This window comes from Setaria italica, chromosome II (genome assembly GCF_000263155.2).
Source record: "Setaria italica strain Yugu1 chromosome II, Setaria_italica_v2.0, whole genome shotgun sequence".
NCBI lineage: Eukaryota > Viridiplantae > Streptophyta > Magnoliopsida > Poales > Poaceae > Setaria > Setaria italica.
Genome location: NC_028451.1, coordinates 23,504,308 through 23,522,453, shown reverse-complemented (window position 1 = coordinate 23,522,453; position 18,146 = coordinate 23,504,308). Strand labels below are relative to the sequence as shown.

General features: G+C 45.4%; 1 protein-coding gene and 1 long non-coding RNA gene across 2 annotated transcripts; one reads left to right on the top strand and one right to left on the bottom strand.

The window, feature by feature from the left end:
- Nucleotides 1-2,393: 2,393 nt before the first annotated feature.
- LOC111256240 lies at nt 2,394-3,247 on the bottom strand. Its single transcript, XR_002676253.1, has 2 exons — nt 3,105-3,247; nt 2,394-2,797 (listed from the first exon to the last, which is right to left on the bottom strand). It is a non-coding gene; the product is annotated as an uncharacterized LOC111256240 (long non-coding RNA).
- On the top strand, nt 2,972-4,948 carry LOC101766297 (UDP-glycosyltransferase 13-like). The gene is made up of 2 exons (XM_022823906.1): nt 2,972-4,666; nt 4,745-4,948. Exon 1 carries the CDS (start codon nt 3,147-3,149, stop codon nt 4,653-4,655), a length of 1,509 nt encoding a protein of 502 aa, XP_022679641.1. The 5' UTR covers nt 2,972-3,146; the 3' UTR covers nt 4,656-4,666; nt 4,745-4,948.
- Nucleotides 4,949-18,146: the final 13,198 nt, after the last annotated feature.

Here is an 18,146-nt window from a genome sequence, read left to right as displayed (position 1 = left end):
TATACTCCAGGGAGTGGGAGTCCTAGTCGGATTATAAGGAGGAGTCCTAGTAGGGGTACACGATATGAGTCCTAGTCGGATTACAGGGGAATCATAGAAGGAGTCCAACTTCTTCCTTCCTTGCGTGTACTGGGAATCTATCCCCAACAGTAATGGAAGCTGGCGTTTCTTTTGATGCCTATATGGCTTCGTGAGTCATGTTATTACTTCCTTACTCTTGCTAAGCTTTTCGTGCTACAAACTAACATCATGTTTATTCTTATCTCGATGAAGGAAACTGCCGCTATACGAAGTGGGTCGATCCTCCACTTCATGAGCCAACTCAAGAGTAAATCCACTACCTCAAGTGTAAGATCTTTGACCTCGAGCGTAGGGTAGAGGATCTTCAATCCGAAGTTGATGCAAATCCTTGGGCAAACATCGCAGGTGACTTGATTTGTACCGATTCATGGTGCAAGTGCCCCTATCACCACAACAAAGGATTGCCCACTGTCATCGCCTTCCTCTGGGGGTGCTGGCTACTATGAGGCTGGACCCTCCCAGCTCTCTCAAAGCTAGTTCTACTAGAAAGTAGAGATGACCCTATCCCGGCTATTTCAATTACCTAAGGCATGTTAGGTTTAGCAACGGCACATGTTTAGGATAGCATCCATGCCGCACATGCCAATACAATCTATAATTAATTGTTCAGTCTAGAGTCATTGGTGTTCGTATGTTGTATACAAATTTTATTTTTATATGTTGTAATTTTGCTGGAAACAGCTATGTATTTAATAGCCGGGAGTTAATTCAATTTCAATTATTTCCTCGAAGGGTTCTATCTCCCTCAAATTAGGAAGTTTCATATTGCGACCAATAGTGACATATTCGAACATTTAGTGCTTCCGATCTAACTTTATATTTTTTTAACTTAGAGAAAAAATTACACGAAATCAAAATAATAAAAAAATCAGCCGGTTGAAATGGCTGCTCCACCTCTTGCCACCGGCAGAATGGTGGGAGGGGGAACTTACTGCTGTTTGAAATGGCGGTAAGTTCCCCCTCCGCTGCCACATCACCACCATGTAACCAACCGCCGTTTGAACTGGCGGTAACTCCTTTTAATTTTTTTTAACTTACCGACGTTTCAACTGGCGGTACAGGTCTAGTTCTGCGATTTTTTTGCTCGGGTATTTATTTCTGCAAATTCGTAAAAGAAAAAATAACGTAAAAGAAAATAATAATAATAAAAATTCCCTGGTCCCGATAATGCAAATTTAACCTTTAAATTCAAATTCACCTTATGTGTTAGCTGGATGAACCTGACACTCTTACACATGCATGGATTGTGCTAAATACATGTAATAGTTTGGAAGATACACAAAGTTTGATAGGTTTTCAACGGTTTAAGATTGAAGACACACATCCATCCTTTCTTTATGAACGCGCCATACTTGTTTTTCATTAAGCAGGAGGAAAAGCGACCTTTATATCGCCAGCTAGTTTATAAGATTTTTAAAAATAAAAAAGCAGGAGCTCTGCTAAATTATATAAGAAGTTTAAATGGTTTGTGTTGCATGAATGAAAGAAAGATCTCAAACTCAACCCGGGCAGAGCTTGACCAAGCAACCAGGAAGGGCCGCCTATGTTAATCGAACTGTGAAACCAACAAACAATGTAAAAATTACGGTTTAATCAATGGAAAATTTTGCTTGGTGGTCTTTTTTTTTTTTGGGGGGGGGGGGGGGCATCTAAGATGGCTTAGATCTGGCTTATGCGTAAGTCATTTCTTTAATTATTGGATCTACATATAACCGTTCAGATGACTGACACTTTTTGTTTCTCTTTTGCGTAGCACATTTTGTTATGAGGCACACTATTTTCAATTCCTCATGAAGCTGCAACACTTTTTTTTAACAAGTGGATATTGTTACTTGGGAACTACTATAGGCCATAGAAATGACTTATCGAGTATAAGAATTTTATTGAACAAATTATAGTGCAAATTACGTTTCATACACAAAGGGCTAGAAAAAATTACCCATAAAAGATACAAGTCACCTTACAAAGGTGCAAATTTGTTTTAGTTTCTTTTTGTAGGCAAATAAACATGATCTTTAAAGATTAGTTAGGGGACACTACATTACAATAAGATTCAACTAGTGGGCAATGCAAGTGGCACTTGCCTCAACTTATTATATACTGCAGCGTGAATGGATCTCCTAGCTAAATGCGCTAAATCCATCCCCTCACGCTGTACCTCAATAATCTTGGCCTCCTGCCGCAGCTCTATGAGCTCCTTGGTTCTTCCATTCTACCAAAGGGTAAGGGCTTCCCATAATCAACCATGCATGAGTATCAAAAAAAGAAAAAAAAACATGCATAATCATGTCTTATTAGCAGACACCTTATCATTAGTTTAACTAGCATAAACAACAAGTGTTTTTGATTTAAAATAAGGACAACTTTTGTACACCGAGTCCTTATCCTTTCTTCAGGGAGAAAAAGTGCTGGGAGTACAGCGTGTTCGGCTGACTGCTGCTGCTCGGCTCTCTATCGCAGCAGCTGCTGTAGCACGCAAGCTGCAGCAGGCAGCAGCTCTCTGCTGCAGCAGCAGCCAGCTGCAAAGCAACCAGCCAGCTGCACGTTGCATGTCTATTGACTATTCTTTGCCTTCTGTCAAGATTTTTTTTGAGCAACTTCTCCCAAGAATTATTGAGGCTGCAACCTCCAGGAAAGGCATCCTCCCGCCCATAAAGCTTTCAGCCACCTTTGCCACCGACAGCCAAGTTATCAGCTGCTTTCTTCTCGTGCGAGGCTGACCTACGTACTCTATACTGTCAGTTCAGCCCTTGTTCACCTCCTACAAAACTCCTAACTTTGACACTATGCAAAAAGAAGATTCCCCATCACATCAAACTTGCAGTACATACATGGAGTACTAAATATAGACAAAATCAAAAACTAATTGCACAGTTTTATTGTACTTTGCGAGACGAATCTTTTGAGCCTAATTAGTCAATATTTAGACAATAATTCACAAATACAAACGAAACGCTACAGTGTTGCTACAGTAATTTGGCACCTCCCAAATTCACAAAGTAAACAAGGGCTCAGTCACGCACCACCATGTCCATCCACTCCGTCCCACATCAGCGCCGGCGTCCATGAAGGAGAAGAACGCCATGGCGCCCAAGGCGGAGCAGCGACAGACCGTGGTGATGTACCCGAGCTTCGGCGAGGGCCACATCATCCCCATGACGGAGCTCGCCAAGGTCCTCCTCCGCCGCGGCCTCGACGTCACCATGGTGCTCATCGAGCGTCCCTTCTGGTCCTCCGACTCCGGCGCCGCCGCCACCCAGCTTGTCATCGCCGCCAACCCGGCCATCACGTTCCACTTCCTCCCTCCCGACCCGTCGCCCCCCGACTTCGCGGGATCCAGCAAGCCCCCTTTCTTCCACATTCTCCAGCTGCTGCGGCGGTACAACGGCGAGCTCGCGCGCTTCCTCCGCTCCTTCCCGCGCCGCCGCCTGCACTCCGTCGTCACCGGCATGTTCTCCACCTACGCCGCCGAGGTCGCCGCTGAGCTCGGCGTCCCCGCCTACACCTTCTTCGCCTCGGGCGCCGGGTTCTTCGCCGTCGTCGCGCAGCTGCCGGCGCTGCTCGCCGGCAGGCGGGAGGGCCTCAAGGAGCTCGGGGACGCGCCGCTGGAGTTCGCCGGCGTCCCGCCGATCCCGGCGTCGCACCTCGTGAAGGAGCTGCTCGAGCACCCGGAGGAGGACCTGTGCAGCGCCATGGTCGACGTCTGGAGGCGCATCGCCGACATGAATGGCGTCGTGGTGAACACGTTCGAGTCGCTGGAGCCCCGCGCCGTGGAGGCGCTCCGGCATTTCCGGTGCGGCGTCGGCCCCGGCAAGGCGCTGCCGCCGGTCTACTGCGTCGGGCCCATCGTTGGCGACGGTGCGGACTCGGCGGCGGACCAAGAGACGCAAGAGAGGCGCGACGGGTGCCTTGCGTGGCTGGACGCGCAGCCGGAGCGCAGCGTGGTGTACCTCTGCTTCGGGAGCAGGGGCACGCTCCCGGCATCGCAGCTCCGGGAGATCGCCGCCGGGCTGGAGAGATCCGGGCACCGGTTCCTCTGGGTGGTGCGCACGCCGGCCGGCACCGACGACCCGAAGAAGCTCCTGGAGCAGCGCCCCGAGCCGGACCTGGAGGCGCTGCTCCCGGCGGGGTTCCTGGAGCGGACCCGGGGCCGGGGCCTCGTGGTCGCGTCGTGGGCGCCGCAGGCCGCCGTGCTCCGGCACCCGTCGGCGGGCGCGTTCGTGACGCACTGCGGGTGGAACTCGGTGCTGGAGGCCGTCGCGGCCGGGGTGCCCATGCTCTGCTGGCCGCTCTACTCGGAGCAGATGCTCAACAAGGTGCTGATGACGGATGAAGGGGGCATGGGCGTCGCCGTGGAGATGGAGGGGTACGCGGCGGGGTTCGTCGGGGCCAAGGAGGTGGAGAGGAAGGTGAGGCTGGTGATGGAGTCCGAGGAGGGGAGGGAGCTCAGGAAGCGGGTGGCCGCGCGCAAGGAGGAAGCGGAGGCGGCGCTACGGGAGGGAGGCTCGTCGCGGGTTGCGTTTGACCGGTTCTTGGCGGACGCGGAGGAGCTCCATGGGCAGCTCGGCAATTGATGAACTTGATTGTGAGCCATTGTCGATTACTTTTCGGTTCCTTCTCCGTACATTTCCATCACTGCTCATGTCGTTCTCTGATTGTGTAGTCGATCGATTAGGAGTTTTACATTTGCCGAGGAACATCCGCTGGAATAAAGAAGCATGGCGAAGGACGTTTGTGTGTGTCTAGCTGTGTAAATGTGAATGAATTTGCGCTTGCGTTACTGAGCACCACGGCTGAGTCAAAAATCCACAGGTGTGTTCCAGGCGCTGTGATCAGCTAACCTGATGAATTGATCTAAATTCTATCCCGAAACCTATCCGAATTAGAAGCATGTGCTGAATCCAGAAAGAGAATTACCTGTTCCGTGAGCGTGGAAGAGCTGGCGCGTGCTGAATCCAGAAAGAGAATCCTGTCCACGTGCCTGATCGAAAAGAGAACGCTTTACACTATATGTCGGAAATCGGTGGTTCGGTGCGCTCCTGGTATTTCTTAATATTGTGCTTGTTCCCTGCGGGGGAACTACATCTAAGCACACAAGGATACTAATTAAAAGCTATCGTTTATCTTTTACTTTACTACTACTAGTAGAGTACACGTGCGGCAGGCACGTGTTTTAAAAAATAATAAATAAGAATTTTCTATTAATAATTTTGCATCAGACAAAAACTTAAAACACACCACTTTGCTTCAAACAAAACGGTAACTAACACTAACCATTAAGAAAATTCCATTTATTTCATATAAAACTGTTTTACTCCACTGCAACCTTGGATCCTAAATTAACAAAAAAGACTCAATATCCAGCTCTCCACCATTAGATGGAAGTCCTGGACCATCTTCATGGCGTTCTTGATCTTAGCAATTTAAGATTGGACGTAGCCAATGATCTTGAACAAATGTAGACTGATTCGAAGATACCTGCATAGTTATCAAAGTAGAGAGCCGCTCTTGCTACAATGCGGACTGCATCTTGTTCTGCACGCACCAAAAATAAATTAGACAGCAAGGTACATTTTCCAGCACATAACAACTTAATCGCTTAATCGAGTTATTCACAGTTTAGTTAGAACAACTAATCAGTTCAAGTGACCATTGAATTTCTAAAGATTCTATATTTCATAGATAGATTTGAGTGGTAAAAGCTATCAGGGTCAAGATATAATTGCAGAGGTGGGGCTTTAATCTGATAAAAAATAGCATATTTTAACTACAATCAAGCAGATGCATCCAAGTAAGGTCCGACAATAAGAGATTTCCATAGAGAATATTTACTTAATATTAGAGTTGTCATTATTGTACATCTGATAATCAAAGAAGAAAGTTATTCATTTATTTAACCTTTGATGGAACAGTACACAAAAAATAAAACACCATTACTTAGGTAGAGCGCAGTAAACTCACATTTTTCTATGCTTCCAATACATCCCTATAAACAACGTTCTTAGTTCTTTTCCCATTAGGGTCAACATCCTTGTTGGGCTTAGCCGATATCCATGTAGTCTTTCGGGAAACACCTCTAGACAACGCAACATATAACTGACCGTGAAAGAACACAGGTTCAGAGAGCTATATGCCAACATTCGGTATAGTTTGCCTGAGCCTTATTAATGGTCATTGCAAAACTCAGCCTGATTGGAACTGCTTTCTTTTGAACTTAAATTCTTTTGAACTTGAATGGAAGTGTAATATCCTCTGAAGGGGACAGAGGTATTCTTTGTAGAAAAACTCTACTCCCGGCATGCTAGCCATTAACAATCTCAGCACCAATTGCGTTGTCTTCGAACCCCCTCACCACCAACCGAGTACCATTACAAAGCCCATTATGAGGATCAAGATTCCGAAGGAGTATAACGGGACAATTGTTCTTGACCTTGAGCTCATGAGGAGGTAACCCGTTCGTTGTAATCAAGTTAAGAAAATCAGGAGGTTAGTTATTGTTGGTGTCATTGTCAACCGAGTCATGGCTATAGTACACCTTTTCTTTACCTGGAAACATGTCGATCATCCTAGCATTAAGCCCATCAACATGCTCATTCCTCATGGAAAGAATTGCACACTCGCGCATATATTGCATAGAGTTACAACAAACTTTAAGATCCAGAACACGTGCTCGATGAGTGTGTTGATTGACTTATCAGAGTTGTGCCCAATGATAATGTCATCGGGGAGCTGTACATAATCATTGGTGTATGTTTCTTCAATCCCATTGCCAATCCTTAGCAGAAAATTAGAGTACCAACTATCACTGTGCTCTCATGTTCTGCTGCAGTCGTATCATCCGTACCTTGTCCCATATATATGAGCGCTGCAGTGTCACATCAGTGATCTCGGCTCTTGTCCCGCGAGGCACAACAGGAAGAATCTGTCTAAAGTCTCCTCCAAACACCATAACCTTACCCTAAAAGGTTCAGTACAACCCATTATATCTTGCAATGATCTATCAAGCGTCTCGACTGCTTGTCTTCGGGCCATGGCAACTTCATCCCATATAATCAAAGAAGCTGTATGCAACAATGCAGATGTACCACTTTGCTTCGTAAAGTTGCATACGGAATTATCACCGAGTTTGATGGGGATTTTGAACCTAGAGTGTGCAGTACGACAACCTGGCATAGTACAGGTTGCAATACCAGATGTCGTGGTAGCGATTGCAATAAGATCCATGGAGCGCACCTTAGCAAGCAATACCCTATACAGGTACGTCTTGCTGGTTCCGCCAAGACCATCAACAAAGAATACCTTGCCTCAGTTAGTAACCACATGATCTAATATTTCATTGAAACCAGCCCTCTGTTCCGCATTCAACGTGTCTATAATTCCCAGATTCTCTTCTTTGAAACCAATTTTTCTCTCCTCTATTAGCTCTCTATAGTAGTCTCTTGACTTGTCATCTGTTGTTATTTGCCAAAAAAAATATTAAGAAGTGGTTATATGGAAATAAATGTAACTAATAAACAACAAGTAAAAATTACATACATTGTTTTTAGATGGAATGCACATATAGTTTGAAATTTCAACGGTAAATGGTACCATTAATATACAATGCATCACGTCCTAGTGCGATCAGTAACATGTGGTGCAACTATTTAATGTTTACGAAGTATATATGAGCAACAACAGAAAAAGTTAGCATATCTATTAGGTAGGACACATAGTGTTTTATCTACATATCAGTGCAAATCTGTTTGAATGTTGTAATACTAATTTCTTATCAAGGCGACCATCTAATAACTCACCATAGCCATAGCACTATGAAGATCCACTCATCTATTATACATTATCAATGGCTACAGGATTCACACCTCATGTAAGATGCTACAGTTTTAGCAAGACAACAGAAAGGGTTCAGTTTGAAAAAATAAATTTCAAAAAAAGGCAACAAAAATCTGTCACTTAGTTTTTTTTATTAGGACCACTACATATAAAGCTAACTGTTCTATGGAGGTAACAAACAATTTATACTACATGCTTATGAAACCACGAAAATTGTGCATTATTTATATGAAAGTAAACCTTGTCATATCTGAAAGAAAACTAAAGTGACACACAGAATGTTCACAATGCTAATATAGTTACAACGATTAAAAACACAAACAATATCTTAAACTTTATAAATTATTTCCATCCACTCATCATTCGAACTCTAATGGCATCATTAAGTATAATAAAAAATAAACACTAATATCCAAATAATGCCAAACAATCTAACCTGACTCATCAAGCTCAGGAAGACCATAGCTCCTCATGTCCTTGCCCATCGAACGAACGATATCCGCTATGTCCTTGAGCACGAGTTGAAGAACCAATCTGCAACTCCCATGAGTTTGACGATAGTCTTCAGCCATAGATTCGAAGTGCTTGTCACAAAGTCCACGGATATTGGTGTACTCACAAAATACGATAATCATGGCAAACAATCTTCTCAAAGCACAAGGCATTTTAAATGACTTAGCTTCAGTCAGTGCATCATCTAGAGACTCACTGGTAGAGAATTGGCCTTTAGTCCCGGTTGGTAGGGTGCATATCTCTCGGATATCCATTCGGGATAAACCAACCGGGACAAAAGGGGGGGTCTTTAGTCCCGGGTCTTTTAACCGGGAGTAAAGGACCCCCTTTAGTCCCGTCCCGGCTCGATTCCAACCGGGACTAAATGGCGCTTGCATGGCACTGTGGCCGTGACGCCTGAATTTTTCATGCATGCATCACGTATACGTATAGTAGTACCGCGGCCCTTTTAATTTGTTAACCTTGTAGTTGAGATTTTTTTAGAACGAAATCAACTAGTATTTAAACGAATGGGATTTGTAATTATACAATTACTATATATATACACAATCCTTATACACAATTCATATACACAATTCAACTAGCTTAGTACAAATCGATCATAATTAGCGCGTATTATATATACAAATAAATCAAAGTATCTTCCTACGATCTTCCCGTCGTGGTGTTGCTGATCGGAGTGTCTAATTGTCGTCCATCGTAATAAAATTCTCCTCTTGGATTTACCACCTCGTCCATTATGAATCCAATGAGACCTTCACATATTGCCGCTACTCTTTCTTCCTTCAAGAGTCCTTGTTGAATATTTAACATCTATAATTTGGAAATTTGTGAATGTTACATGAACAAATACATATAAGGAGCTAGAAAATAATTAACTAGTAATATATTTATTTTACGTACTTTAAAGTTGTGCGGCGTCATCTTCGGTCCCTTGGGTCCCAAAAAACTGTGCATGTGCTCACAGATGTAGTAGCCACATAGATTATTCCCGGGTTCCTGTCTTAAGCACTTCAGTGTGGAAAAAAATAAGTTATGAAATATTCGTGTTATACAATGTAATAAATGTGCAGACTTCATACGTACCGGGAAGTCTGTGTTCCATGTAAGATTTTCTTTGAATGGACCTTTGTGTGTCCTTATGAATTGTTTCCATGCGCTGCGGATTAGAATAATGAATGACATAGTGTAACAGGGATAAAATTTAGGAAATAAATTTTTGCATAGAGATAAAGGTCCAGAATTATTACAAGCCTAGCATGTCTTGCAATTCTTGGTAGTCCACCGGATCTTTCCTTAACGAATCAAAGACAATGACGTGGCTTCTTTTAGGCTCAATTATAATAAGGATCCAGTGGAAGCTGCGTGTCGTAAAATGTTCATGCATATTAGAGCTAACTAACATGTAGAGATAAGGAAAAAGACATCAAAAGTAGACGGTATACACACACTTACTTGAAGTTGTATGGAAGTAGTATGAAATCCTTGAATGTTTGTTTGTGTAGGAAATTGTATATTTCCGCAAAGGTTTTTTCCGGCGCTAATTGTATCTGTTGTTGGTTAACTACAGATGGATCCATGAAGCCTACATGTAGGTACGCCTCTCGGCGGCATGTCTGAATTAGCATCCTACATGAAATGGAAGATGAAGTTAGTACGGTGACGCACGCCAAAATTTACATGTAGAGATAATAAACGGACACTTACAGAATCCAAGCGTTGATCAGAGAGACGTCCAGGGCATCATGATGGTACACTTCGTATATATCCTTGAAGTCTAGCCACAGCACTTTCTCCCCTTCACCGTGAAAATCTATCGGTTTTACCTTCATGCCGATCATCTCCCTCGAGTTGGCGGATGCCATCATGTACCATTGATGGAATTCGTACATCTTTGTTGATAGCTTCCGTACCATTGAAGGCTTTACTAGAGATTTGCCTAGCTCATAAGTCCACTTCGGCTCAGGGGGCGGTGCAGTTGGCGTCTCGACTTGCCCTATGCATTCATCAAGTCCCAGACTTGTTTCTTCCATGAACTTCAATATATTTGCTTGTTGATCCAAGGGCATTGCTTTTACCCATTGAGCATCTTTTTTTGATAAATGGCTGAGGTCGGGGACTGGACCGCTGGAGGATGATTTTCCTTTCCTTTTATCCTTTTCATCAGCCTTTACTAGAGCCCGTTCATAGTTTGACAAGAGTGGTATCCTTTTCTTGGCTCCTTCCTCCATCCTGATAAAAAAGTTTAAATCTTGCCGACTTACTGGCGGTGGCTCCATCTCCCTTACCTTTTTTAATTCGGCTTGTTTCTTGAACCACTCACTGGCCTCTCGTTGGATTTCTGCCCACTGTTCTTCATGAGACATTGCCTCAAAGCGTTCCTTGCGAGCCACTTCAGGGTCGACCTTTATTTTCTTCTTTCTCTGTCTTTGCTTGGGAGGCGGTGCTCGTGACTTCTTGAGTGGTGCTGCAGGTTCCTTCGAGGGGGCCGCTCTTGGTGCCGGCGACGGTGATCGGGGAGGGGTGTTGTTATTGTCGTCGTCGCTCCCAGCACCAGGATGTGGTGGAGATGGAGACCTTGATATAGATGGAAGAGACGGTCCTGGAGCAGGAGATGCCGGTCTCGAGGTATGAGGAGAAGGTCGCTACTGGGGATCTACGGGGAGCGGTCTTGAGGTCTGAGGAGATGGCTCCATGCGGGGAATAATGATGTAGCGTTTCTTCCATAGAATGATCCCATGAAGCGCATCTGCCAATGTCTTTTCCCCGTCGCCTCCCGGGAAGTCGAGCTCTAGGCCTTCATACTGGGGATCAACTATTTGCTCGACGCAGACGCTGGCGTAGCCTGTTGGAATGTCCATGCCATGACTGCTCTGCCCTGCCAGGGTTGGTAACGCACTCCCGTACGCTACCTGTACATATAGCAGAAGTAAACAAGTTGAACTCCGATCTCGAGGCCTGGATCAATTGACAAGATTGCATAAATATTATGTATAAGTATACCTTAATAGTGAGGTTGCCGACCGGTGCATGCAGCTCACATGAGGTCCGTTGTGTGATGGCATCCACAGGGAACCGTTGCTCCTCCACGGGTAACCTGGGCGTCTGCGCATCGGGGACCCCTGTAGAAGCACAACTGCTCAAGAGGCGTTGAGAAGGGCTGGCGGTGTTAGGATTCGGCAATGCTCCAGATTGGGCCAACTCCGCAACTGCGTGGGCCACCCGCCGATTGATTTCATCCATCATTCTTTGTTCTAGCATCTGCCGCCAGTTCTCCTCGATCTGTTCCTTTCTTCGCTTCCAGCTTCTGTACGAGGCGCTGTCGCCTCGGAAAGCAAACTTCCACGGAACCACCCCGAAGCCCCGGCAACGTCCTGGGTGCTCTGGATTACCGAGGGCCAATGTGAGCTCATCATTTTCTCGGTCCACCCTCAACCTCCCAGCCTTGGAATCTTCAATGTTCTTCATGAGATGTTCGACCTTCTCACGTATTGTGTCATTGAAAATCAGCGTCCCATCCTCTTGGCTTAGGGAGCCTCCATGAGCGTAGTACCAGTTCATTGATCGTTCGGGCCATTCAATAGTTGCAGGTATGATTCCCCGTTCGATCAGGTCTTGTTCCATCTTCCTCCACTTGGGAATTGCTGAGCCATACCCACCTCGCCCCAAATGATGGTGGTAGCCCTTTTGACTAGCATTTGCTGTGTTGGTCGTGATCTTTTTCACACCTTCTTCACTCCTCTTGTATTCAACAAATGCATCCCAGTGGTCCCTCAACTTTGGCCACGCGTTGAAGTCTGGAGTTTTGCCCTTCTTGATGTAGTGGGAGTCCAGCATCTTCTTGAATGTCTGGAATTGAGTAGCCATCTTCTTAAGCGTCCACGCTTTGACATCCTTCTCGCTATATCCTTCGGGGAATGTGAAATGTCTCTTCACGTCTTCCCACAACATATTCTTTTCTGTCTCTGGAAGGGCGTACGGATTATCGCTTCTGCCCTTCCATTCTCTGATGCTGATAGGCACGTTGTCCCGGACGATTGCCCCGATTTGACTCACGTACTTCTTTGCTACTTTCTCGGGAGCAACCGGCCTGCCCTCTTCTGTAACTTCGGTGATGACAAGCCTCCCTTCCATCACCTTTGTACGACCTCGGGTCTTCTGCCCTTGTGTCGATCCGGAGGGCTAACAGTTCAAGATTCGTTAATTAGTACGTAGTAGTAACGGTGGCGTGAAACAATACAAGAATGGTTGTATATACCTCGCCGGAACCTTCCGCCACAGTAAGTTGTTGCTGCGGCTGTTGCTCTTCATTCCCATCGGCGCACATGTTGAGGAACATGTCCGCCTGTGTGCCCTCTTCATCCGTGTATGATAGTGGAACGTTGTCGCCACTACCATCACCAGCGATTATCTGCTCCATGATATACCTTGCGGTCTCATCGTCTGCCATTTCAACTATTGATGGAAACATACATGGAATCATACATGACGGTCATAGAAATCGTCTTAATACAAATTTGTACAAAGTCCTACAAAGTCCGGAATCATACATGTATATAATGAAATCATAAAATAACACGAATCGTACAAAGTCCGGAATATTTACACAAATTTCTATGAATTTTGACGAATTTCTACAAAGTCCGGTGGCCGGAGGCGACGAGGTGGCCGGGGGCCGGGCGCGTCGACGGACGAGGAGGGGATCGAGGAGGGCCGGCCGGGGGACGACGACGGCGCAATGGGGGACGACGACGGCGGCGGCCGGCGAGGGAGGCGGACGGGCGGCGATGGCGGAGAACACGCGGGACTTGCGAAATTTTGGCTAAGTGTGTAACTGGCGGGGGGTAGAAGGGAGTACAGTGCCTTTTAACCCCCCCTTTATCCCGGTTCGTAATGGGACCCGGGACAAAAGAGCCTTTTGTCCCGGGTCCCGTCACCAACCGGGATAAAAGGGGGGGGCCTTTTATCCTGGTTGGTCACGGGACCCGGGATAAAAGGGTACGTTCGGGCGGGGGACGAAACGGACCCTTTTTTCCCGGGTGCCGTTTGCAACCGGGATAAAAGGGGGGCCTTTTGTCCCGGGTGCTGTTAGCACCCGGGACAAAAGGGCTTTTTCCTATTTTTCTTCTCCCCCCTGTTTTTTGGAAATGGATTTAATTTTACCTTTTCACTGCATTTCAGGATGAAAAACAAAACCTTCACAGATTTTGTACATGCAAAAATATATTTAATTAACGAGTAAATTGACAATAAGTATGAAGTAATCATTAATTCTATAGCAACTCATGTAGCCTGTAAAATATTTATTTTACTGCATTGCTGTGATCAAGAAATTATTCAATTAAATTATTTGAATGCGCAGAAAAATCCATGTTAGTATGTGGTTAACAATGTTCATGTATATCTAAAAAATCTTCACCTAACAAATTTAATAACACATGAAATCATACATAGGGTAAATTACAAATTGTATCAATTAATACACAAAGGTCATGTACATTTAACGCATTACAATACAACGTTGTAAAATTTCTTCTTCACGAAAGTTCCTTGATCATGATCGCGGCGTAAGTACGGAGCCTCTTCTTTGGATAGCAGGATGCTTGGATCAACTTCAACGGCGAATGGAGGCATGCCATCAAACAGATCATAATCATCTGATTGGTCTGTTTTATCCTCGACTCCCACGATTTTTCTTTTACCTGGGAGAACTATGTGGCACTTTGGCTCCCATGTCTCTTCTGGATTCCTCTTGGGTTTGCTGCACATGTCTTTCACATAGAACACCTGATGCACATCATTGGCAAGTACGAATGGGTCATCACTGTATCCAGTCTTGCTCAGATCTACTATTGTCATTCCGTACTGATCTTTGGTGACGGCAGTTAGCTTCACCCAATTGCAAAGAAATAGAGGGATGTACAGCGGTCCGTATTCGAGTTCCCATATCTCCTGTATGACACCATAATACGACTCCTTGCTATTATTTCTGTCCATGGCATCTATGCGGACACCACTATTCTGGTTCGTGCTTTTCTGGTCCTGGGCTCTCGTGTAAAATGTGTAACCATTTATCTCATAGCCTTGGAATTTGACGATTGTGGTAGCAGGTCCCCTGGCTAACCAGGCAAGCTGTGGGTGAATCTCAGAGTTACCCATAAGTTGTTGGCGCAACCAGGAGGGAAAAGTTTCCATGTGATGACGGGTAAGCCAAGCATCGGATTTGGTCGGGTTTTTGGAAGCTACCATCTGCCTGTGCTGCTCGATATACGGAGACACAAAGGATGACTGTTGTAGAACAGTGTAGTGTGCCTTGTCGAACAAATCAGTATCATTGCTCAAACTTGATTTCCTTCCAAGGGTGCCCATTCCTCGGAGCCTCCCCTCGTGGCGTGAAGTTGGAACCCCAATCGAGTCAATTGAATCCCAATAAGGTAGCTCCCAAAATATTGACTTTTTCTTCCACATGGGTGCATGTCCGTTATCGTCGTTCGGAACAGGTTGGCTACCAAGTCCCTTTCCGAAGACTACATATACATCCTTCATCATCTCGAACACACGCTTTCCATTACGGTGTGCAGGTTTTTTACGATGGTCTGGCATCCCTTTGAAATACATCCTGCTCTTTCTCAGCTGGTGGTGAGCAGGGAGAAATCGACGATGATCCATATAGACGACCTTCTTACAGTGCTTCAAGTATATGCTGTCTGTGTCGTCTAAACAGTGGGTGCATGCCCGATATCCCTTATTTGTCTGTCCTGAAAGGTTACTCAATGCAGGCCAATCGTTGATGGTTACGAACAACAGTGCTCGTAGATTAAAGATCTCTTGTCTATCCTCATCCCACACACGTACACCTTCTTCCTTCCAGAGCTGTAAAAGGTCATCAACCAACGGCCTTAGGTACACGTCAATGTCGTTGCCGGGTTGTTTTGGGCCTTGGATAAGCGCCGGCATCATAATGAACTTCCGCTTCATGCACAGCTAAGGAGGAAGGTTGAACATACAAAGGGTCACAGGCCAAGTACTATGACCACTACTCAACTCACCGAATGGATTGAATCCATCAGTGCTTAAACCAAACCTTATGTTCCTTGCTTCACTTTCAAAGTCTGGGAATGTTCTATCAATTGATCTCCACTGTGCCCCATCTGCGGGGTGTCTCAGCATCTCATCTTCCTTACGGTATTCTTTGTGCCATCGCATCAACTTAGCATTCGCCTTGTTCCTGAACAAGCGCTTCAAGCGTGGTATTATAGGGAAATACCACATCACCTTCGCGGGAACTCTCTTCTTGGGAGACTGCCCCTCGACATCACCAGGATCATCTCGCCTGATCTTATACCGCAGGGCTTCGCAGATGGGACAAGCATCCAATTTCTCGTATTCATCACCACGATAGAGGATACAGTCATTAGGGCATGCGTGTATCTTCTGAACATCCAATCCGAGAGGGCAAATAATCTATTTAGCTTCATATGTTGTGGACGGTAATTCATTATTCTTGGGGAGAATCTTTTTGACAATGTTCAACATCCCCTGAAATGCCTTATCGGACACACCATTTTTTGCCTTCCATTGCACAAATTCTAGTGTCGTACCTAGTTTTTTATGGCCCTGCTGGCAACCTGGGTACAACAATTTTTGGTGATCATCTATCATGCGCTGCAACTTTGCTGCTTCCTTCTTAGTTTCGCAATCTCTGTATGCATCTCGTATCACCTGACCAAGGTCATCAGTAGGGTCATTTTCTGCAAACTCATCTTCATCAGCCTCGCCCATTGTAGTACCTGCAAAAGCTTGGCCTGCAACCCAGTCCAGAATGGTGTCATCTTCCTCCTCCTCCTCGCCATCTTCCATTACAACCCCTAGTTCACCGTGCTTGGTCCAAACCAAATAGTTAGGCATGAAACCGTATTTAAACAAGTGGCTGTGAATAGTCCCCCAGAAATCCTTTGAATACTCCTTCCTGTTATTGCATTGGAAGCATGGACAACATACGAACCCATTCTCTGGCTTGTTCGCTTTTGCCACTTCGAGAAAATAATGCAAGCCATCAATAAACACCTTGCTCCGCCTGTCTGCATTATACATCCATTGCCGGTCCATCTGCATCGTATTACGCATGAAAATGGATTACACTTGACAATGGATTACGCGTGAAAATCGATTAAAGATCCAAACAACATGGTACAATACAACAACATGAAGATCCAAATACACATATTTAAATTAAAGTCCCAAACAACATTATACAATACAACAAGCCATCCACTGGTTATTATCAAGGAGGATTTTAAGCATCCTTGGACGGTGAAGACGAAGGTTCCGCTGACCCAACCTCATCCTTAGGTTTATTTGTGCTGCCTGAAACGGTAGTACTAAGTGGACGTAAAACACCCGGGACTGAGGGTGGAGCATAACGACCACCAAAAGGAGGTTCCTGACCCGCGGCAACAGCTTCTTCATGACGTTGCTGCAAATAACGAAGCATTGCTTTTTCTAGCGCGCTCTTTTTCTTCGGCTTATGCTGAGGGCCAAATATGATTGGAACCTTGCCATAATAGGAACCACGATCGCCCCCACCATCGCCACTTCCTCCAGTAGCAGAAGCCATCTATGTACAAAAATTATTATCTTAACACTGCATAAGTTGTTCAACTTGAAGACCGTGATCATCTCGCGAGGATGTCCTCAACTGGGCGGCACCGCACTTCGTCATTAAAGAGGTTAGATGCTACGGAAAAGGGGACACGGTCACGATGTCCGTATCCACTCTTTCTCGTAGAATCGAACCTCCTTCTTGACATACGTTGCTGCTCGGCGGAGAACATCCTCGGCGAGATGAACACGGTATGCAAGTTCAACAAGTAGCAGAAGTCATCTATGTACAAAAATTCTTTCCTTACCACTACAGAAGTTGTTGAACTTGAAGACCGTGTTCATTTCGCGAGGATGTCCTCAGCTAGGCGGCACCGCACTTCGTCATGAAAGAGGTTAGATGCTACGTAAAAGGGGACACGGTCACGATATCCATATCCACTCTTTCTCGTAGAATCGAACCTCCTTCTTGACATACATTGCTACTCGGCGGAGAACATCGTCGCAGAAATGAACACGGTATGCAAGTTCAACAAGTATATGGATTTAAAAAACCATATTGAATTTGATAAGATAAACCGTCTAGACAAGGTAGCATCATTTTTAAACCACTGAAATAATGCATACTATATATGACACATCAATCTCCCTCACATTCTAGCTCAAAATACCTCTCCATTTTTCTACTTCATCATCACATTGTAGCAAATAATCTTTCCATCTCCAAAGCATAAATCAAAGCATAACACAAAGATGAAGTAGCAAACCTTCGCAGCACTTGTTGGCTGAGTCAAATTCCCATGAAAATGAGGGAAAAAACTTCGGGCAGCACCTCCCTTGCTTGGGCACCACCGGAGAGTAGGTGAAGCTCAGCTCTCTATCAATGTGCTGGACTGGCTCGGGCTGGAGGAAGAAGAAAGTCTCTGTCTCGGGATATAGTGTGGGATGAGTTTTTATCCCGATTAAAAACTCCAACCGAGACAAAAGGAAACACCTTTTGTCCTGGTTGGAAGTTTATCCCGGTTGGAGGATCCAACCGGGATAAAAGGGAGCGGAGGCCCAGACCCTCGAACTACAGCAGAGGGGGGGGGTGCAAGGCTGGGCTTTGATGGACGTAG

Excerpts from the sequence above, each read along its gene's own strand:
- LOC101766297 (XM_022823906.1), top strand. The coding sequence starts at position 3,147 with ATGAAGGAGAAGAACGCCATGGCGCCCAAGGCGGAGCAGCGACAGACC.